Source organism: Lotus japonicus, chromosome 1 (genome assembly GCF_012489685.1).
Source record: "Lotus japonicus ecotype B-129 chromosome 1, LjGifu_v1.2".
NCBI classification, from domain to species: domain Eukaryota; kingdom Viridiplantae; phylum Streptophyta; class Magnoliopsida; order Fabales; family Fabaceae; genus Lotus; species Lotus japonicus.
This window is the reverse complement of record NC_080041.1, coordinates 2,055,606-2,079,362: the sequence shown is the minus strand read 5'-3', so window position 1 is coordinate 2,079,362 and position 23,757 is coordinate 2,055,606. Positions and strand designations below refer to the sequence as shown.

General features: G+C 43.4%; 3 protein-coding genes and 1 pseudogene across 3 annotated transcripts; 3 read left to right on the top strand and 1 right to left on the bottom strand.

Annotated features, from left to right (window-relative positions):
• Nucleotides 1–428: 428 nt before the first annotated feature.
• LOC130732992 (disease resistance protein RPV1-like) lies at nucleotides 429–5,286 on the bottom strand. The gene is made up of 4 exons (XM_057585021.1): nucleotides 4,704–5,286; nucleotides 3,299–4,376; nucleotides 2,925–3,227; nucleotides 429–2,732 (listed from the first exon to the last, which is right to left on the bottom strand). The coding sequence occupies exons 1-4, from the start codon at nucleotides 5,186–5,188 to the stop codon at nucleotides 633–635; spliced, it is 3,966 nt and encodes a 1,321-aa protein (XP_057441004.1). The 5' UTR covers nucleotides 5,189–5,286; the 3' UTR covers nucleotides 429–632.
• A 132-nt stretch (nucleotides 5,287–5,418) lies between these two features.
• Nucleotides 5,419–8,400, top strand: LOC130732994 (uncharacterized; annotated as a pseudogene).
• A 2,302-nt stretch (nucleotides 8,401–10,702) lies between these two features.
• On the top strand, nucleotides 10,703–21,777 carry LOC130732995 (uncharacterized). The gene is made up of 4 exons (XM_057585023.1): nucleotides 10,703–13,564; nucleotides 19,470–20,467; nucleotides 20,551–21,310; nucleotides 21,392–21,777. The coding sequence occupies exon 2, from the start codon at nucleotides 19,482–19,484 to the stop codon at nucleotides 20,382–20,384; it is 903 nt and encodes a 300-aa protein (XP_057441006.1). The 5' UTR covers nucleotides 10,703–13,564; nucleotides 19,470–19,481; the 3' UTR covers nucleotides 20,385–20,467; nucleotides 20,551–21,310; nucleotides 21,392–21,777.
• Nucleotides 20,389–20,996, top strand: LOC130732779 (protein MAINTENANCE OF MERISTEMS-like). Its single transcript, XM_057584768.1, has 2 exons — nucleotides 20,389–20,467; nucleotides 20,551–20,996. The coding sequence occupies exons 1-2, from the start codon at nucleotides 20,389–20,391 to the stop codon at nucleotides 20,994–20,996; spliced, it is 525 nt and encodes a 174-aa protein (XP_057440751.1).
• Nucleotides 21,778–23,757: the final 1,980 nt, after the last annotated feature.

Below are 23,757 nucleotides of genomic sequence, written 5' to 3'. Positions count from 1 at the left end.
TTTCATTTTACCCGTTCCAATGGAGCTTCTCCAGATTTTTTCATTGTGTGAAACAGTTTCGAGCGTAGAGATCATTGAAGTGGGTTTTGCCTCTCCAATAAATCATTTTCCATACACATTGCCCGGGTCCAAACCCTTGTAATCATGCTTAGGGGACTAACCTATTACCAAGTAGCCATGTTTGGCGATATCCTAATAATGAAGCCAAAATAATAAGTAAACAAATAGGGGAAGCCAGCTGAGAAGAATGATGTGTTCTTGGTAGAGATGTTGGAGGAGGAAAATGGAGTTATGGGAAAACAGACAAGTTTCCATATAACAACCTGTTTCAAGTACTTCTGAATGTTAAAAAAAAAACGGTACTTCTTAATGCCAAAATAAAAAACAAAAATCAGAAACAGAGAATAAATTTCAACATTTAGGCTTGAAACAAGTATTCACAACAAGCCAGTTTAAACAATGATAAAATACTTTCCTGTAGATAGAGACTTGACTGGGAATAACATGAGACCAGGGGGCTCACCAAAGGTCTTCAACCAATCTTCTTGTGTTGCCACAGAACAGATTATGCAGCTTTGCTCCAACTAGATTCTTCAATGTCATTAATTGGAACTTTTAGAAAGCTGGAATAGTCACCAGCAACGCCATACTCTTCTTTTTTCTTTGGCATAAAGAGGGCATATTCCACACTCTTTTACCGTGAAAGCTGGCTTAGAATATGGCTTCCCATATTTTCTGATATTCAAAAGCAAGCTGTCTGTATGAGATGACCGCAAATAAACATCCTCATATTTGTGGATCTTGAAATTTAAGTTGGGGGCGTCAGAAAGAATGTTTCTGATGCTTGCAGAGTCCAAGTGATGTTTCCATAGGAAAGTGTGATCTTGGACGAAAGTCCTAACTTGTCTCTTCCAGTAGAAATGGCTTTTTAGCTCATCATGATTTAGAGATTTCTTCATTCCATCACCATATTCAAATTTTAACTCGTATGGCAAAGAACCAGTTCTATCATTTATATCATCCATGTCTTCAATTTGCAAAACGACACATAGGGCGAAACCAATGAGTCTGTTATCACTGAACCAATTTAGAGAATCTTTACTTGCAGTTACTGAATGTCCCTCGCAACGGTAAGGAAACCATTGTGGAACTGCACTCCCTGGAAAGCAAAAGAATACGGACCTATAAGCCTCCTCAGTCATCCTTAGCCAAGCAGCAGCCACAATATTACTTCTAGCAACTGCATCCAGTTCTTGACTATTGGTAAAATGAAATTTGAAGGTGACCTCTTTGGAACCTGATGGGAGTTCAAACCTTGAGTTTGACATCACTCTTCTAATGGATGGACAATCAAACGCCAGCAACTGTTTTAGATATGGTGGAAGCTTTGGGATACATTCAAGCTTTTTGCAATCACTCAAGTCAAGTGATTTCAAGCTTGATAGATGAGCAACACTCTCTGGAAGGCTCACAACACCGCTATCATGCAGTGACCATTCCCTTAAGGATGACAAGCAACCAATATCATTTGGGATTTTAGTTAATTTGCCGCAGCCTGAACAATCAAGCTCGGATAGAAGGCTTAGATTAGCAATGCTGTTTGGAAGTGACTCAAGATCACTGCACAAGTTCAAACGCAAGGTTCGAAGCCCAATCAAATTATCCAAGGATGAAGGCAGTTCTTTAATTGCTGTTTTTGTTAAGTTAATGTGAGCAAAACTTTCTGCAGGCTCCAAGATCTCTGGGAAGGTCTTTAGCATTGTGCAACCATGCAAATCAAGTTTTGTCAACTTCAAGTTGAAAATGCTGCTTGGAAAAGTTTCAAGTGATTCACAGCAGGTAAGACGTAACTTGCAGAGTTTGGTGAGACTTCCAATAGAAGAGGGAATAATCTCAAGCCTTGGGCAGTTGTGTAAGCTCAACTCTTCAAGCCCAACAAATCGGTGCAAGGATGAAGGTAGTTTCTTTATAGCTGTTTCATCTAAGATGAGCACCTTTAAATTTTCCATTGTATCCTCAATTTCAGGGAAATTCTCCAAATTTGAGCAACCACGGAGATAAAGTCTTCTTAGAAATTTCAACTTACAAATGTCAATTGGAAGGCTGGTAAGTGATTCACAGTCAGATATATCTAACCAACAAAGCTCATTGAGACTTGGAAATAATGAGGGGATAGTTTCTCTCATCACTTTCATGTTCAGTAAGTGTATACCATCCACCGGTTCTCTTATGCTAACAATGGGGTCAAAAGTATCTGAACAATATTTAGCCTTCATGTAACCTTTTGCATTAAACTGGATAAGATTTCCATGAGACAGGTTAGCTTCAGCATCAGTGAAAACTTCTCCTGCGTCCAAACGCAGGTTAACTTTTGCATAATGAAAAATTTCTTCTGCTCCCCAGTATCCATCACAACGCGGTGTACCATATGATTGAACCACCTCAGTTCTGCCACTGATTAAAAACTCTTCAAGCCTGCTACACTTACAGAGAACAACTAACCCAGAAGATGTTGATAGAATATTACTGGGAAGATTTAAACTCCTAAGCTCAACACAACCATTTAAATATAAACATTTGAGCTTGCTGAGGAAACTCGAGGAGTGAACTTGAATCAAGCATTTACAATGACTAAGAATTATTTCCTCAATATTTGGACACAAAGAGAGGTCTGGTATTCGAATCAGCTTCCAAGAATAACTAAGATCGAGCCTTTTCAAATTGGGCAAATCCTGACACATGATGTGAATCATTAAGTAACAAAAAGAAAAGTTTATGAAATTAACCAGACACACATAATAGCATAACAAACAAGTGAACTATATTATTATTGAACACATGAGAAACTGATTTTTAGCATCCAGTCCTACTAAAGACTTTTCATCACTAAAACAAAAAGGAACATAATATAAAGCTAGAAATACCTTATCTCCCTCCCAAAGTTGTTCAAGGTGGCTATGACGCATATCAAGTTTAACAAGATTTTCCGGGAAAAATTGCAACGGCAAAGATCTTTGAGGGAAGCCGTCCCAACGAAGAATTCTTAATTCATCTGGAAGACTGTCAAGAAATGTAGGAAGGACCAGATTTGAGCCTTGCCAAAAGTCAGAAGACTTGTAGAACTGGAGCATTCTCAGATTATGCATCTTTCTGAAAGTTTCAGAATGTAGTTGAACTGTTTTTATTTTGCATGTATCGAGATATATACACTGGATTGCATCTGTCCCCTAAAAGTAAACACACGAGTTAGATAGCTATGTGACTTATCTAGTAGGATTTGAGCTACAGAAGAATGTACCTTGTTCTGTCTTAGAACATGACAAACTTCTTTGTCCTTCCATAATCGACTCCGTTTTGCAGGATTGTTGACACATTGTTGGCGAACAACTTCTTTTCCCATTTCCTGTATTAGATCATGCATTACGATTCTACCTTCCAAAATATATATAAGGCACCTATCTTTGAGAACATCCAATCCAATGTCAGCAGAGAAACCACAGCTATCTAGTGTTTGTGCTACCATATTCTCGATATGTCCTCTATAGAAACAAGCTATGTCAAGAAAGATATCCTTTTGTTCATCATCAAGCCCATCAAAACTTAACTTCAACACATTGAAAATGTCAAGATCTGGAAGCCTTTCTAGCTTTAGCAACTCACTTTCCCATGCTTCCCTTGTTCTACCATAAAGAAATGAGCCCAAAACTTTGAGAGCTAATGGAATCCCTTTTGCATAATTTAATACTTTTTCTGATAAGCCCATATAGGTTTTTATGGGATGGGTTTGTTTAAAGGCATTTAAACTGAATAGCTGCAGAGAGTCTTGAACATTCATCTCCTTGACTTCATATATTTCATCAGCTTCACAATTCTTAAGAACTTGCATGTCTCTACTAGTAAGAACAATTCTACTTCCCCGGCCGAAGTTGTCACGTCCTCCAATTAATTCTTTAACTGGACCCCATTTCTTGACGTCATCGAGGATAAGGAGCACCTTTTTCCTTTGGAGCCTATCAAATGACAACCTTAATCCAGAGGATGTGCCTTCCTTCTTCAGAAGCTCTGACAAATATCTGTTTCGAGTACGGTGTACTCCCTCTCTTTCTATTTCTTCGTGAACATTAAGAACGAAGCTGCTTGAACTGAATTGAGTTGCCATTTTGTGATATACTGCACTAGCAATTGCTGTTTTACCTATTCCTCCCATGCCCCAAATTCCTATGATCCGAACAGCCTCTGACTCAAGGTGCAACAAGGACTGGATTAGTGCAACGTGATTGTCCATTCCAACCATTCCTTGATTATCACTTGAGAAAGAACGATCCAATTTTCTTAAAATATCTTCCACAATATCTGCAACAAGTATGGATTCTGGCCTGACACATAATAAAAGGAACTAAAACATTAGTCTTTGATAGGAAAGAACATTTGAAATTAGAGCCACTGAATGGTGTCATATTATTACTTCTGAATATGCCAAAAAATGAAGATTACAGCATTGCTTGCTATACACATGATAAACAGTTCTGGTGTCAGGAAAAACAACAAATATACAAAGTCAAAAGACGTGTGTGTGATCTAGTAAAATATCATAAAAGAGAATGTAAATTGGTCACAGAAAAATAAAACATGATTAAAGTGGAATCAATCAACACAATTTTCACTAGTATGCAAGTAAAAGAGAATGTAAAATAGCCATTCACCTGGTGACTTGTGAATCCCAGCCTGAGAGTCCAGCTGCTTCAGCTAGAGCATCCTTCCACCTCCGTGTTACTTCATCCTTGAATCGCAGTTCATGCTTAACAAAAGCATCTGCATAACTCCCTCTTTGGTGCCTAACATTTGATGGATCCACCTTGTAGAAAACCGGTATCACCTCCCTTCCATATTTCTTCCTGCACTCCAGAATCTTAACAAGTTCATCCAAACACCACGACGAAGAAGCATAGTGTTCCGAGAAAACGATGACATAAATCATTGAATCTTCAATTGCTGTATAGAGTGCTGGTGAGATCTCATCGCCTCTGGCTAGCCTGTTATCTATGAAGGTTTCTATATTTTTGCTGCAAAGTTGAGCATAGAGATGACTAGTGAAGTTGTCACGGGTATCTTCCCCTCTAAAGCTGAGGAACAAATCATGCTTTGGAGGAGAAGGAGCCATATCAGAAGAAGAAGAACTCCCTAACATTGCATTTTGCAATCAATACTTGGTCAGTGTCTCAGTTTTTCTTCATTGCCATCTAATATTGACCCGGTCACTATAGACATCAGATATATCATATATTATAATCTAATTAAATGATACTAAAAGTAATTAGATATATAAAGGGTGGCAATTTTGAAAAAAAAGAGTGTGGATTTGCGTCAACGCTGCAAAATCTTAGTTTTCTATTTATGCATTAGGATCTGTGATTTACATTATATTGGTGCAAAGAGAAAAATAAAGACTTAGAACAGTTGAAAATGTGGACATGGCTCGTGTTTTTCAGTTGGATTCACCAGTAACCTCCATGGAGGGGTAACCGTTTTCGGCACTGGATCAAAAAACTCTTCATCTAAGGCTTCTCAGCTCTGTAGTTCACGATTAGGACAAGAAGCACAAAGTGTATTACACCATTCCATTTCCATCCCTCTGTTTCCGGCACCTGTTTTCAAATCCACAACTTTTGCTTACACTGACAGCCGCCACTCCACTACCAGCCGACGACAATGGCTTCACTCTCTCTTTCGCGCCACCCCCACCTCTTCTCCTACGCCCTCCCAACCCGACCCAAACCCAGATTCGCGGCGGGACCCACTAAGATCCGAATGTCCCTTCAAGAAAACGCCCCCTCCATCGCCATCGTCGGCGCCGTCGGCCAAGAGTTCCTCTCCGTACTCTCCGACCGCGACTTCCCCTACCGCTCCATCAAGATGCTCGCCTCACATTCGAGGACAAGGACTACGTCGTCGAGGAGCTCACGCCGGAGAGCTTCGACGGCGTCGACATTGCGCTCTTCAGCGCTGGCGGCTCCATCAGCAGGGAGTTTGGACCCATCGCTGTGGAACGAGGAACCGTCGTGGTCGACAATAGCTCCGCGTTTCGAATGGATGAGACTGTGCCGCTGGTGATTCCTGAGGTGAACCCTGAAGCTATGGAAGGTATCAAGCTTGGAACAGGGAAAGGTGCCCTCATTGCCAACCCTAATTGCTCCACCATTATCTGCTTAATGGCTGCTACCCCTCTTCATCGAAGAGCTAAGGTTCAACTCTTTCAATTGCTTTTCTGATTTTCATGTCAATTCATATGTCATTTTTTATCAGTGGCTGGATTTCCCAATTGCTTAGAAATGGTTTTTTCTTGTTTATTCAATCCAGATAGTCTTCGATTTGTGTTGAGTTCTGTTCTGGTGTCATTTTAGTGTCAATTCATGTATTTGTACAATTGTACTTATATTTGATTTTTGAATCAGTGGCTGAATTGCCAAATTGATATGTGATGGTGAATGAATGTCAATTTGCTTGGAAATTATATTTTCCTGTTTAATTTCTTACAGATAGTGCTCAATTGGGGTTGGGTTCTAGTGTTATTTTGGGGTGAATTTATGTATTTTTGTGGTGTTTTATTCTTTAATCAAAATTTCATTTCCCTACCATTGCTAAATGTTGCAGGTGTTGCGTATGGTTGTTAGTACCTATCAGGCTGCTAGTGGTGCTGGTGCTGCTGCAATGGAAGAGCTTGAGCTGCAAACTCGTGAGGTTTGGTTGATCTGCATTGCTTGTTAGCTTTGTGCAAATTCTACTATGGTTATTGATATTTTTTTCACCTTTTTTCACTTCAAGGTATTAGAAGGAAAATCGCCGACATGTAAAATATTTAGGGAGCAGGTATGTGCAATTTTGTATGCATCTCTTGTGATCAGAAATTCAAGAATTACTTTCTGATGAAGTTGTTATTCTGCAGTATGCTTTTAATATATTCTCTCACAATGCATCTGTTCTTTCAAACGGATACAATGAAGAAGAAATGAAAATGGTCAAGGAAACAAGAAAAATCTGGGTAAGTTGAAATTGAGTCTTCAAATCTTGTTTCTTAGCTTCTTCGGTTTTTTCACTATGGAATTCCTATACCTTGCTTATCTCACTTTTAAACTTTTGCAGAATGACAAGGACGTTAAAGTTACTGCTACATGTATACGAGTTCCTGTCATGCGAGCTCATGCTGAGAGTGTGAATCTTCAATTTGAGAGTCCCCTAGATGAGGTAGTTCATGTTGTCATACTATGTGTTTTTATGTGTCAGCCAATAGTTGACATAGCTTTTCAGTCACAAAGTTGAATTTAACTTTTTATCCCAAATCCAGCACTCAGCTCTCACTAATATATTCCATGCTTTTTCATATTTATTTTGGACTGAACAATATTCCATGCTTTTTCATATTTATTTTGGACTGAACAATTTCCCCCTCCAAAAATACAAGGCAGTAAAATGTGCATGATATGTGTTTGTTGGTTTGCCGTACTAGGATCAAATTGGTAGTTTGTACATCATTACATGAGCATAAAATTTCTTACATGTTCCTTTTTTTGAAAGCTCTGATATGTTCACTTTGCTAAGACTGACTGAGTCAATAATATTGAAGTTTGTTGATGAGATTAGTGAGAACTAACCCACCAGTGAGTTATACCTAATTCTATTAGAAATTTGGAATGTTCCCTTTCAATTTAAAGTGTGGTCCTGTCATTTTTTGTTTGTGCACCATCATGGTTATAAAATGCATTTGGACTTTGGAGTGAGAAAACTTGTACTGAAGATCCCACTTCGTAATTGATTTGGTATTGATTTCTTCAGGACACTGCAAGGGAGATTCTGAAGAATGCTCCAGGTGTAGTGGTAATTGATGACCGTGAAGCCAACCATTTTCCAACTCCATTGGAAGTGTCTAATAAGGATGATGTTGCTGTTGGTAGGATTCGCCGTGACCTGTCACAAGATGGGAATCAAGGGTAATTTCCTCCTTGGCAATATGTTATTTTGTTTTCAATTAGCATTGCAATTTACCACAAGCATTTTACATCTGATGGATTTACACAGGTTGGACATATTTGTATGCGGGGATCAAATTCGTAAGGGAGCTGCACTTAACGCAATTCAGATTGCAGAGATGTTGCTATGAGTTCTTATTCTAGGCTCTGGTATTTATAGATTATGCTTCTTTGAGTCAGTTTTGTATCTGCTAGTTGCGAGTCCTTTTTCATTTTTGTTCATCTAGTCTAAGGATCCCTTCAAGCTTGTGGTAGTTATCTTGAAACAGATTATTTTCTTGCACACTTAAGCATTGGTTTTGGCAAGGGAGACATTTCCCACATTTCTTTGATATTTAGTGAATGGAGGAGATTTTGGGATAGATTAAACTAAGAACTTTTAAGTCAGTGTGAGTGTTTATACAAACACACTGAGTACATATTTGGCTATGCATTTGGTACTCACTGAAGTGCATCCAACCTTCTCAAATGTGGTTTCTCACTTCTCCAACATGTTTGGATGAAAATTTTGAAATCGCTTCAAGCTGTCAGGGTTTGTTTCTCTAGGTATATAGGTCCCGTTTGGAAAAACAGCTTAATTAAGCGCTTATGGTCATAAGCGCTTATCCATAAGTTATTTTTAAAAATTTATTGAAATAAATTAAAAATAAGTTGTATATAAGCCTAAGCTGTTTTTCATAAGCTATCCTGAGTAGCTTATGAAAATAAGCTGAAAATAGCTCATGATAAGCCATAAGCTGTTTGTATAAGCCCTCCCAAATATTGGCATAAGAACTTATGCTGTTAGATAAACTCAAATAAGCTCTTCCAAATTGGGCAATATTCTATATACAATTCCATGCCATATTGTGATTTTGATTCGGACATTAGTTTTAGTTATGTTATTTAGGCTTCTAATTTAAAATCAGTGCTTTTATTTGGGGTTATTTATTAGATTTGGTATCTAGAGATTTTATCCTACATTAGATTATATCATATTCTAGCTAAGAGTAGAATATCTTATTCTAGTTAAGAATAAGATATACTATAAGAGTGTTTGACTCTGTTGTGTCTATAATTATATCACATTCTGATCATGCTGTTTTTTTTTTATACATCGGAAAATTAACAAAGACAAAGAAAACTAACTAAAGAATGGACAACGAGTCCTTCAAGAGAAGGTACTCAACATCCGGGTCAGGAGACTCAATGACCCAAGCCCCAGAAGATCTTGCTGCTGCACCTCTCCTGGCAAGGTAGTCTGCTACAATATTGCTCTCTCGATGCACACAATTGATCCTGACGTTCCACTCTCGAGCTAGAAGCTGACGAATAGAACCAAGCACAAGAAACTCTGCATGTCTTTGAGAAGCTGCTTCATCTGTTATTATGGAGGCCAGTTCTGCACAATCAACATCACAGATCACTCGCCTAAACCCCTTCTCCCAGGCTAACTGGAGAACATCTCGCATCGCCACGGCTTCTGCTCTGAACGCACTATCTCCAGCCTCCCCGGAGTAGCAGCCCACCACCCAACGGCCAAGGTGATCCCTGATAATTCCACCGCCACCAATCCGCTGATTACTATCACAGAAACTCCCATCAGAATTGCACTTCACCATGTTGGTTGGAGGAGGAGACCATGCGTTACACAGCAAAAGATCAACCTCTTGGCTGCTACAAATCCAATCGTCGTGATCATGAGAGAGCCGACGCCAAGCCACTTCGAAAGGCCACGGATGAGCGTCCAACAGCAAGTTGCAGCGCCATTTCCAAGCAGCCCATAACCCAGCCAAGAAACGCACACCATGAACACCACGAGACAAGGAGGTCACCCATCGCTCGAGCTCAGAGCAGCGAAAATTAGCCCAATTTGTTGCCCCCAAACGCTGCCAAAGATCCCAGGATTGCGGGCAATCCCGCAGGCAATGAAGAGCATCTTCTATGTCGTTCGAACACCGCGTACAGGTAGCATCCGCAGCCAGATGACAACGGGCTCTCAATTGATTAACCTGAATCGCATTATGTAAAACTAACCAAACAAACACTCTAACCTTTTCGGGCACTTTAAGCTTCCAAACCCAGTCAATCTTACGATCTCCCTGCTGGTCATGAGCACAACCATTGAGCCACGCATAACCATCCCGAACCGTGTACTGACCCTTATTACCAACATTCCACACCCACCCATCACTCCTCGCCGCACAGACAGTAGGCTGTAAGTCTGTGAGTTTCTGCTGCACTGAGAGCGGGATCATAGTGTATAAACGATTGAGATCCCAAACATTACCCTGGATAATATCCTTCAACTGCAAATGAACATCAGCGATATTTACGAAGGGCAATTGATGAGCAATTGGACCTGTACCGCTCCAATCCTTGTACCACAGCGACGTCTCTCCATTCCCAATCCTGAAAACCATTTGCTGCCCCACTTGATCTCTAGCCCGAAGGATGCCCTTCCAGAGCGGCGAATCCTTCTGCCTGGGTTGAACACTGAGGATAGACGAGTCCTTGATATATTTATGGTCAAGAACTTTCACCCAAAGCTTATTTGGTTTCTGGACCAATTGCCAAACAGCTTTCCCTAGCAGCGCCGTATTAAACCTGTTCATCTCTTTGATCCCAAGACCACCACAATCTTTATCTCTGGTTAGGGTGTCCCAATTCACCAAATGCCAGCCGCGATTACCACCATGACGGGACCAAATAAAACTTCTAACAAGCTGGTTTATTCTTTCATTAAGCCATCTAGGAAGCCAGAAAACTTGCATGGAATAAGTTGGGATAGCAGCTAGAACTGACTTCGCCAAACAAACTCTACCTGCAAAATTCAACATGTTAGTTTTCCAAGAAGCCAATTTCCTTTGGATATTATCCAGAAGGTATTGGAAAGCATTTCTGTCTCTCCGTCCACCATGCAGCGGAAAGCCCAAGTATTTGCCCAAATTATGAACAAAAGGAATAGGAGCAATATTGCGAACTTCATTGCGGATTGCCTGGCTGACTCCCCTGGAAGCAATGGCTTTGGACTTGGCCATATTAATTCTAAGACCCGAGCTATCGCAGAACAATTTCAAAGCTTCTGCAACCAACTGCACCTGAGCTCCCGACGCTTTGCAAAACAGGAGGACATCATCAGCAAAGAAAAGATGAGAAATAGGAGGTCCATCAGGGGAAAGACGGACAGGCTGCCAACTATTTTCCTCAACAAGAGATTGAATATACACAGAGAGTCGTTCCATACATAGCACAAACAGATAGGGAGACAAAGGATCTCCTTGTCTCAAGCCTCTACCTGGGTGGAAAGCAGGCAAACGCTCACCATTCCAAAGAATTGAGAGCGAGGAGGAGGACACACAACACATAATCAACTGGATGATACGGGGAGGGAATCCAAAGAGAGTCAGTGTCTCCTCCAAAAAAGTCCAAGATACGCTATCATAAGCTTTTTCCAAATCGATCTTGAATGCCAAACTACCCTTCTTTACCCGCGAATTATTCATATGATGAATAATTTCTTGAGCAAGAAAAGCATTATCCATAGTTCCACGCCCGGGAAGAAAACTATTCTGCATTGGGCTGATAATCCCATCCAGGAAGGGTCTAATTCTCCCCACCATAACTTTGGTGATTAATTTATAAACAACGTTACAAAGACTGATTGGTCTAAACTCCTTAATAGTAGCCGGATGGTCCACTTTAGGGATCAGAACAATCAAATTCTCCATAATACTGGCATCCACTGTACCTGTAGCAAAAGCATCCCGAACTAACCTCCACACATCCTCTCCTACCAAGTCCCAATACTTTTTAAAAAATACTGGTTGAAACCCATCCGGTCCTGGAGCCGTAAATGATTTCATAGACATCAGTGCCTGACGGACCTCTTCCTTATCAACAGTGTCCCCCAAACAAGTGGCAGCTGCCTCTGAGAGCCTAGGGAACCTCAAATGGTTCAAGACCGCCCCATTCATGTCAATTCGAGCCCCAAATAACGACTGAAAGTAGTTCAACACCTCTGCCCGCAACCTATTCCCATCAGAACACCATTCTCCATTGTCAAGCTTCAGCCTGTGGATCGTGTTCCGCTTGCGTCGAATCATTGTTTGAGCATGGAAGTAGGCAGTGTTACGATCCCCAAACTTCACTCTATTATCTCTAGATTTTTGAAACCAGAAAAGTTCCTCCTGTTTGAGAACACTCCTGTACTCTCTTTGCATGTCAGCCTCGAACATAACAAGATCAGAAGTGACTCTAACATTTAGTTCACGTTGTGCACCTTTCAAGCGGGCTTCAATTCTCCTTTTCCTCCTAAATATATCACCAAAGACATCTTTATTAAAGGCTATAGAATCAACTTGAACGGAACTCAACTTACTTTGGACATTGTCACTGCCTCTATTCCAAGCATTTGACACCAATGACCTGTAATTCTCATGCTCCATCTATGCCGCCATGAACCTGAACGGGCGAGGATAGGAACCATGCAACGACGATCCACAATGAATCATGAGCGGAGTATGGTCGGAATGGATGCGGTTTAGAACTTCGACATTAGCACCTGGGAACGCAACTTGCCAATATGTATCGCACAAGGCTCTATCTAATTTTTTTGATAAAATCAGCACATGGTTTACCTTCCGGAACCAGGTAAAATTCCCTCCTGCCATCCCAAGATCAACCAGATTACAATCCTCAAGCGCAGAAGCAAAACGGAGAGCACGATTAGGCAGAAAGTCCCCACCACGAACTTCATGAGGGTGGAGGACTTCATTCCAATCCCCCACAAGCAACCAAGGGAGGGAGATGTTCCCCCGTAATCCTGCTAGATGCTGCCATAAAACCTCCCTGTTAGTCGGAATGGGAGAAGCATACACCGCACTACAAATCCAGGAAAAATTTGCCCGCCAAATTTCAAAAGACACAATCTGAGAGTGCATGTCCCAGAGGCGAAAGGAAAGGTTAGAAGCCTCATTAGACAACACCCAGATTCCACCACTAAAGCCTGTCGCTTCAGAAATAAATTGCAATGTGAAACCCAAAGACGTCCAGAAGGAACGAACACGGTTAAACTGACAACGTGGTTCAACAATGATGATAATATCAGGTTTCCTGTAACGAACGGTATCTTTAACAAACCGTCTTCCATCCTCATTCATAGCACCTCTAATGTTCCAAGACATTATTTTTACATCATCGAATCCAATCATTAAAACAATTGATGATGGGGGAAAGGCCATCCCCAGGCTTAGATATTCCATATTCAACATTTATCTGGAGGTTTTCCTTGGAATAAACCCCCATGATAACTGCTCCCCTCAATGCGGCTGAGCTCTTTCATAAACTCAGGAGTTCCAATGGCTACTGCAACCGACGGAGATGCCATTCCAGAACCGCTCGCACCAGCAGCAGTCGCGGTGGTCGACGGTGCACACCCACTAGTTTTCAAGGCTGGCTTACCCGCATGGGGCACCATACCAGAACTCGAAGAATAGCTTCCTCCCTGTCCACGTCCAGCTTTCTTAGTACTGCCGTCTTCATTCTTCCTGCGTTTTTTGGTATTACCATTACTCCCATGATCATGCTGTTGTTTTGTTGTTATTTCTTTTATATGTTATAATTGCTTTCTTCATACAACCATTACTGGCATGCATAAGGTGTGATAGATATATGATTATTTTCAATGTCGCACTTGACCTTTATGGGAACATGACAACTCTAGTTTACATGTTCGCAGCAAAAACATGACTCTTGCTTTATAGATGTGTGTGCGCTCACACATATGTGTATTAGATTGATTTTATGCTGTTGCAGGGGAAGTAAAGGAAGGCCCTGAAACTAGTGATTGTCATCTTGTGCTTAGTTGATGGGAAATTTCTTGTCACAAGTTTTTTAGCCACTTCTTGCATTGTTGGCCTACACCTTGGCTGAGAGTGAAGACATGCAAATGCTAGTGATGCTATAAGAGCTAACATGGATGCATGTAACATGATTTTTTGTAAGATACGAAGAATATGGAAATAATTTGGTGCCTTTCATTGATCAATAGCAAGAGTATATATACAGGTAAAGCCAACCTAGGAATAAATACAATTACAAGAGATTAGGCATAATTACAGGAAGAATATTTCCTATTCTATCACACCCCCGCAGTCGAAGCGGGAGGTTCACTGACGCTGAGACTGGACCGAAAATCTTCAAAGAGAACTCGAGGGAGGCCTTTAGTGAAGATGTCTGCAATCTGGTGACGAGACGGAACATGAATAATGCGTGCCTGACCACGGGCAACCTTCTCTCGAACAAAGTGAATATCCATCTCAATGTGTTTAGTACGCTGATGCTGGACAGGATTGCCGGATAAGCAGATGGCACTAACATTATCACAGTACACTAAAGTAGCCTGAGAAAGAGGAAAGTGAAGCTCCAAAAGCAGGTTGCGTAGCCAACATGATTCGGAAACCACATTAGCAACGCCTCGATACTCAACCTCAGCACTGGACCGGGAAAGCGTAGGTTGTCGCTTGGACGACCAGGAAATGAGATTGTCGCCGAGAAAGACACAATAACCAGAAGTAGACCGACGGGTGTCGGGACAACCACCCCAATCTGCATCAGTGTAGGAAATAAGCTTCTCGATAGGAGAAGAATAGAGATGCAAGCCAAACGGTAAGGTGCCCTGAACATAGCGTAGGATGCGCTTCAGCGCAAACATATGCTCTGTGCGGGGGGCATGCATGTGAAGACACACCTGCTGAACGGCATAAGAGATGTCAGGACGGGTGAATGTAAGATACTGCAAAGCCCTAGCAAGACTCCGATATAAGGTAGGATCATCGCATGGAGTACCAACAGAAGTACCGAGTTTCTGCTTGGTGTCAACTGGAGTGGCAGAAGGATTGCACGTTGCCATACCGGCGCGAGCAATAATGTCACGTGCGTATGTACTCTGACTTAGAAAAAGTCCACCTGCATGTCTGGTGACAGCAATGCCCAGAAAATAGCTCAACGGTCCCAAATCCTTCATAGCAAACTCAGAGGCAAGAAGGGCCATTATAGATCTACGAAGCTCATGAGAGGAGCTGATGAGGATAATGTCATCAACATAAAGCAGGAGGTAAGCCATGTCAGAGCCTCGTCGGTAAATGAAAAGAGAGTGATCAGAGGTGTTATGCTGAAACCCAATGGTGGAGACATAGTCTGCAAAACGCTGGTACCAAGCACGAGGCGCTTGCTTCAAGCCATAAAGAGATTTCCGCAAGCGACACACATAATCAGGATGAGTACGGTCACGGAAACCCAGGGGCTGATGCATGTAGACTGTCTCATGCAGATCACCATGGAGGAATGCATTCTGAACATCTAACTGGTGAATGAGCCAAGACCTAGAGAGGGCAATGGTGAGAACCGTGCGAATGGTCGCAGGTTTCACCACAGGACTAAAGGTCTCATCACATTCAACACTTGCAATCTGTGACCTGCCATCACCTACAAAACGAGCTTTGTAACGCTCAAAACAACCATCAGCTTTCGTCTTATGACGAAAAATCCACATGCAGCGAATGATATTAACATCACTAGGACGAGGAACCAAATCCCAAGTTTTATTTCTAATTAAAGCATCAAATTCAGACTGTATTGCGGATTTCCAATTTGGGTCGGAAAGAGCGAGTTTGGGGTTTCTGGGAAGAGGTGATATGGTGGGATCATCAACGGTTACAGAAAGGTTGAAGAGCTTTCTGGGTTTGTAGATACCACGCATGCTGCGAGTGGCCATGGTACGGATAGGAGGTACAGGCTGAGTCGGTGAAGGAGGTGAAGGGGAAGGTGGTAGTGAGTCAGAGGAGGAGGAAGAGGTCGTGGGGAGTTGTGGTGAGGGCACAACAGGAGGCACTATAGGATGAGGGGTACGGTAAGGTACGGTGGATGGACTAGTCCACTGGTGGATGAGAGAGGGATGTATAGGATCGGAGAAGCAGTCATATGTGGAGAGAGGAGGGGCAATCATGGTGGCAAAGGGAAACTTAGTCTCATAAAAAATGACATGTCGGGAGATAAAGATCTTTCTGTGCGACAAATCAAAACACTTATAACCTCTGTGATGAAGCGGGTACCCGAGGAAGACACACGGGGAGGAGCGTGGTTGTAATTTGTTAATGGTTGTGGAGGGAACCAAAGGGTAACAAAGACAACCAAAGACGCGAAGATGTGTGTAAGACGGATCACGACGATACAGAAGTTGAGTGGGAGAGAGATTAGACATAGCTTTCCGAGGAATGATATTAAGCAGATAAGTAGCCATTTGAAGAACATGATGCCAAAAGGACGGAGGAACAGACGCATGAGCGAGAAGAGTGCGAATCATGTTGTTAATGGTGCGTATTTTGCGCTCCGCCTTGCCATTTTGAGATGATGTATGTGGGCAGGAGAAGCGAAAAATAAGGCCATTAGCAGCACAATAATCATGAAAAGATTTATTGTCAAATTCTCGCCCATTATCACATTGAAGACATTTTACTATTTGTGAAAAATGCGTGCGGATTTGATTGGACAGGGTAGTGAACATTTCAAAAACTTGAGATTTATGACTTAAAGGAAACGTCCACAAGAAATCAGTAAAATCATCTAAGAATAATACATAATATCGATGACCAGCAGAAGATAAAATAGGTGAAGTCCACAAATCACTGTGTAAAATGTCAAAGGGCATCACATTTACATTATTGGAAGAAACAAAGGGCAACCGAATATGTTTTCCCAACACACAAGACTCACAAACGATGCTAGAATTCAAATGCTCATAATGAATGAACTTATTACTACGAAGAGACTGCAAAGCAGATAGACTGGGATGACCAAGGCGGCTGTGCCAGAGACTCTGAGCTAGACCAGCAAATGGAAAGGATGGAGTGACTGGATATAGGTCGCCAGGACTATTACATCTCATGAGTGGAATCCCCGTCTGAAAATCATGAACCGAGAAGCCATATGGGTCAAAACAAACAGAAACATTGTTATCAGTAGTGAGTTGTCGCACAGAAATCAAGTTTTTAACAATTTGTGGTGTGTGCAAGACATGGGAAAGGGTCAAAGGCCTGTGTTTATGGGAGGTGGGGAGGGTGGTGTCGCCAGAACCCTGAATTGGAATGCCCTGTCCGCTACCAACATACAGTTTCTGATTAAGATGACTTAAATTAGAATAAGACTTGAGATTACCTGGTGAGGCTGCTACATGAGAGGATGCTCCAGTGTCCATGTACCAGGTGCCATCCGGGGGAGCAAGTGTCATGGTGTGCATGGCCGTGGCAATGTCAGTGGGCACAGGTGTGGCCGAAGCAGCATAAGCCTGAGGACGCTGACCCAAAATGCCGGGTTGCCGAGGAGGAGCAGACGGACGAGTCCACTGAGAGGTAGGATATGGGCACGGAGGCATGGCCCAAGGAGGCGGGGCCCATCCCCAATGCTGGTACGGGAAGTACTGCGGCTGAGGTGGCGTCGGAGAAGAGGAGCCCTGAGAGGTGCCACTGCGTGATCCACCACTGTTGCCACGATTCCCACCACGACCCTTAGAGTTGTGGGATCGAGAACGGTTGGAGGACCTACGATCAGAGCTCTGTGAAGATGCAGCAGAAGGTCGCGACTGAGTAGCAACATAAGCAGTAGGAGGCTCAGCAGGTGTCATCTTAGCCATACCGGCTTCCTCCAAGGTGAGCATGGAGCGAGCCTGATGAAACGAGGGGAGCGGATTGCTCTGACGAATCAAAGTGGCAACACCCTTGTAAGCATCAGTGAGGCCAGAGATGAGCTGCAAGACCAGACGATGGTTGTTCACAGGAGCTCCGACATCACGGAGCTGGTCAGAAAGCGTCTTTAGACGCTGACAGTAGGCGGCAACGGTCGGAAAAACCTCCATGCGAACAACAGAAAATTCCTGCTCCAGGGTGACAGCACGAGCGTTCTGATTATCATGAAATAGATCTGCCAAACGCGTCCAAGCAAGGAGAGCAGTGGAGTCAGGCTCCATGATGGTGGTCATCAGATCAACAGAAATCGTGGAAAAGATCCACTGAAGGACCGTGGCATCCAAAGTGGCCCATTGCTCATAGGTAGGGTCAGTGACTGGCGGAGGAGGCTTGTCCGCAACAGGGACAATGTGGTGCAGAACCCGATGGGAACGGGCATGAATGCGAAAAAGCTCCGCCCAAGTACCATAGCGGTCAGTGCCCATGTCAAGCATGATAGGGATGTTATTCTTAATAATTGAAACAGCAAGCGCCGGGTGAAAATCAGGCTTGGCCGGCGGGGCAAGAGGAGCCACTGGAGGGACCACCGTAGGAGTGGAGGTGGAAGAGGAATCAGCCATTGAATTAGAAAGAAAAATGTTTTTTTTTTTTAACTGCTGGTGGTTGAACCGGACGGTCTGGCCAAACCGGGCTGAGCGAACCGGCTCGGTCTGGTTCGCTGGAAACAGATCCGGGTCGGGTCAAGAAGGTTGTTTGGACCCGGGTCTGCGTTCAAGTGAAACGCAGATTTGGGAGTGTGTGCTGGCGGCGCGAGAGGCTAGCGACCAGGGGCGGCGGCGGCTGCGGGCAAGGGTGGCGGTCGTCGGTGCGAGGGGTAGTGGCGGCGCGGCTGTAGGAGGCGGCGGCGCTGGGATCCGGCGAGGGAGGAACAACTCGCGAAGAGGACGACGGCGACGGAAACTTGCAGAGGCAGCGGCGACGGAGAAGGAATGAGGGAGCAAGTGAGAAAACGCGAAGGCAGTGGACCGGTCGCGTGGAGAAGGGAAGAATTGGGAGGTGCGGCGGAGGCAGTGGGCCAAGCGCGCGCGAGGGAAGAATGAGGGTGAGAGGCACAGCGGCGGCGGTGGTGCTTGGAGAGGAAAGCACAGTGGCGGCTAGTGCAGAGGACAGCGGCGGCGGTGCGGAGATCACGGCGACGGCTGCAACGGAAGAATTAGGGTAGGATCTTTAGGAAGCTGATACCATGTAAGATACGAAGAATATGGAAATAATTTGGTGTCTTTCATTGATCAATAGCAAGAGTATATATACAGGTAAAGTCAACCTAGGAATACATACAATTACAAGAGATTAGGCATAATTACAGGAAGAATATTTCCTATTCTATCAATTTTTTCTGATTTGTTCATGGGTTGTGATGCTATAAGAGCTAACATAGATGCATGTAACATGATTTTTTCATGGGTTGTCACAGCTGTATGATTTTTACTTTAATATCCATGTTAACGTAATAGAAAAAAAGAGGTGAATCTCTGTTTAATGAAATTAATTTCTATTGTTTGTAAGGAGTTGTGTGTTTTATATGCATGGTGGAAAGCATAACTTGTGATATGTAGTTATCTATTTTGATTCCTTAATGCTTTAATCTTGTTAAGTACTTAAATGAATCCTCTGATTTGATCTAAATTTGACATATCACTGATTTGCCTATTTCTTTTAATAGATGTAGCCGAGGATGAAGCACCACAAGCGGGTATCAACTCAGCAACTTGCCGATCGCCGAGAGTATCTCCACGCTTCTCATAGGCGTGGTTGTCATGACGAGGATGTTTCAAGTTCTCGGAAGCGAGATCAGAAGGCAGCCCAGAGGGCAGGTACGCTGCGGGGAGACCCAACTCCACCGGTTCCTCCTGAGCCGACTCCACCGGTTCTTCCTGAGCCGACTCCACTGGTTCCTCCTCAGCCGACACCACTGGTTCCTCTTCAGCCGACTCCACCGATTCCTCACCAGCCGACTCCACCAGTTCCTTCTCAGCCTCAGCTGACTATTGAGCCATCTCTTGAGCCGACTCCTGAGCGTTCTGTTGAGCTGGAGACGTCGGAGTCTTCCGGTGAGTCGGACGTAGCAGCACAAGTGGACCCTGACCAGTTTGAGGGTGCAGGAGAGGAGGAGAAGGGACAGAAGGAGCCTGACTTGGAGTCTTCCGGTGAGTCGGACGTAGCAGCACCGTTTCCTGGGGGGCCATATAACCTCTCGCTTCTGCACCATTACCCGGACCACATAGCGGCAAGGACGTGGCATGCCATTCTAGGAAACAACCTGCTATATGATGACCGACGTGAGTTGAGGGTTGCCACTATTGGGACAAAGGTGGCGAAGAAGACATTCGAGGATGACGATCCCGATTATCAGGTTGTACGATTGATTGTGGCGGGGACCAGACTCTATCATCTCGTTTGTTGCTGGGATGAGGAGACCAACAGCTTCCACATGCCGTTCGGGGAGATGACTGTCACCCTGGACGACGTGTCGGCTCTTCTTCATCTCCCGATCAGCGAGAGATTCTATACTGCGGGAGCGGCCACAAGATTAGATATTGCGGAGACCTGTGCTTTGCTGTTGGGGGGACGCATCTGATTACATGCCGAAGTTTGATGCATTGAGGACTGCGGCTATGAGGTTTTCCTTCTTGCGGGATCTTTATAAGAAAGTTGTTGGAGGTTTGTTTCAATAATTGTTTATATTTCTTCCAACTATTAATTCTGCTTATTTAATGATAAATGCTTATTTTATTACAATGTAGAGAGGCGATACGAGCATGCAGCCAGGTTGTACCTGCTGCATCTTATCGGCGCGACGTTGTTCGCCGACAAGAGTGGAGGATACTCCACCACCGTTCGTTGGATCGACATGCTGGAGCATCTTGATCGGGTGTCTGAGTTTGCGTGGGGCGCCATTGCGCTTGCCACGTTGTACGAGCAGCTTGGTCATGCCTCACGCAGTGGGACCAAACAGATGGGTGGTTACACGTCACTGCTATTAGCTTGGGCCTTCGAGCACATCCCAAACACCCTGATTCGCCGGTATGAGGACCCGAATTACACGGAGGCGCAACCTAGAGCTTGCAGGAGGATTGAGTCACGGATAGGGGATGCTAGGCTGGAGGAGAGGCGAGTTCTATTTGATGATCTGACGACAGCTGACGTCATATGGACTCCATATGAGGATCACACGGTTGATCGACCCTGAGATGCGAGGACTTTGTTCTCGGGCTACATCCTGACTCCCATCGGGCCGGCCGTGCGACCTCATCTTCCGGAGCGGGTGTTGTGGCAGTTTGGATACGTGTAGATGGTCCCGAGATCCCCTTCTGTCATGATGGGCAGATCTCCCATTGCTGCAGCCGTTGATGCCACATTCGTAGACTATGAGCCACACCTGGTTCCTGAGGGCGTCCCTGCTGCAGTGGAGGACAGCCAAAGGATGGTTACTTGGAATGGTACGACATTGTGTCTCATCAGTTCATCATCCCGGATGAGAGGAGGTCGGATCTCAGTGCCGTGGTAAGTTTGAATTCTATTTTCTTTATGCACTTGTGGTTTTGTGTATGTGATTAACTAACATGTGTAATGATTTATTTTCAGGCTGCTATGCGTAGGGGTTTGGATTTGCTTGAGCAGTCATTGGACGTGGATGATGCTCCCCCGGCCGGCGCACGATCCCGAAATTTAGTTGAGAGGGCACTTTACGTCTTCCAAGACTTGGTCGGGACCCAAGGCGTTGCTTTTGCTGCTGGGAGACGAGGCGATGGAGCAGGAGGCAGAGCAGCGCTAAGGGAGGGCGGAGGGGTAGGGGAGGTCGTAGGGGTGGGGGACAGTGAGTTTGTATTTGTTGGCAACATAATTAGTATGTAATCTATGAATTTGTAGTATGTAATATGTAATTGGAACATTATTAGTTTGTAATTTATGAGTTTCGTGTTCACGTATTGTAATTTATGAGTTTCTTGATCACTCTTTTGATTTTGCAATTATTGTTATTATTATTAGTATCGTCATCATTAGGGTATCTGCTCATACTATAAGAATCTACCAATTTTTCACCTCCATTCAATTAATCCGGGACATAAAAACCCGAACTGATTCGAAATATAAAAACTCGAATTTATTCAAAACTTAAAAACTCAAACTTAAGGAATCAGAATCTCTGACCAAGGCTGTCACCCTGCCACCATGACTCATCCCACACTCCACCACCTAGGACCTAGTCTACTCCCTCCCTTCTGATTACCCTAACTCATCCACCTACCCTCTTCTTCTTCCTTCACTTTTCCTCTCCTCTTCCTTCCTCCTTCTCCACCACCATCATTGCACCACATCATTGCACCACCATCATATACAAATCAGTTGGTGAACTTGTTGGTAAGTATTCTTTCTCTCCCACTTTTATTTATATACAAATAAGTGTTTTAAATTTCCCACCTTTAGGCTGCCCCACCACCATATCATGCTTTCTGTCTCGAGAAGGGTTTAAAACTTTTTCTTTCGAACTAGTGTGAGACATAAATTGTCGAACTAGTTCGAGACTTGAACTGCCGGATTTGTTAACCATTGGCATTTTGGCATCTAAAGGCAGAATGACAGACCCATTTGTTTTTTACGAAACAATGCTGCTTCAAGCTGAATATGGTGCTAGATTGTTTCCTAAGCCTAGCTGTATGACTCTGTGGGTGCCCTCATCTATTAGTGTGGAGGCCACACATTTATTTATAACTGATAAGGTATTGATTGAATAGATTATGACATTATTGTTTAGTTATGCTTCAATAGATTATGACAATATTGTTTAGCATTTCTCTTCTTTCTACATTCCCTGTATTCACCTCCTCTAGGGGAGCTGAAACTAGTGAAATTCAATTCAGGGTAAGAACAAAATTGGGTTTTCTCACTTTAAAGAGGCTTTCATTTCGCATCTTCTAGATTCCCCATAAGATAAGTGCTAGATGTTGATGTCTTGGTTGCTGCATGTTCATGGCTTTGAATCTCTCAAAGATCTCTACAAGTCAGGCTTCAAAGCTTTGGTGAGATGGCACAAATGGTCTCATACTGAGTGAGGAAGCGAACCATACTCGGGAAGTCCAGGCACATTCAAGCAGGGCATGTGAGATAGTTTCGGGGGCTTCTTTGCATAAGGGGCATAAAGGATCGGGGAGGAGTCTCCTTCTGTATAGAACGTCTCTTGTGGCAAGGGCCCCAACGCAAGCATTCCAAAGGAACATCTTTATTTTCTCAGGGATATCTAAGTTCCAGATGTAGTTCCAAACCTTATCGAGGTCAGGGTTATTCTGTGGACCTTGGACCATGTTTGGGAACGTGTGAAGATGGGCAATTTGATACCCAGATTTCACTGAATGCATACACTACTAAATATTATACTTTTCACATCAGGGTTTTCACAACGGTGGAAATAATACCTGATGTGAAAGATAACACAGTGGCAATATTGAAATTATAGTGAACTTTTATGAGAGTTTTCACATCAGTTGGGAATATGTCTGATGTGAAAAGTAACTCGTAAATAGTTTTTACAACGGTTGATATAAAATTCGATGTGAAAGTAAGATGCGGTGGCATTTTTGAAATTTTAATAACTTACTTTTCACATCGGTTAGATTATAACCGATGTGAAAAGCCTATCTTTTCTTTATTTTTCACATCGGTTAGAATATAACCGTTGGGAAAAGTACTTTTCACATCGGTTCGAATATAACCGTTGGGGAAAGGTACTCTTTTCTTTATGTTTCACATCGGTTTTTCTAAAACCGTTGGAAAAAGTCCCTCATTTCTCTGTTTTTGACATCGGTTATAATTAAACCGTTAGGAAATGCCCCTCCGTTCTTTAATTTTTTCACAAACCCTGAAACCCAAACGCGCACAAACTCACTATCAGCTCTCGCCATCACCTCTCGACGCCGCCATCAACTCTCGCTCTGGTACGTTCGCCACCACCT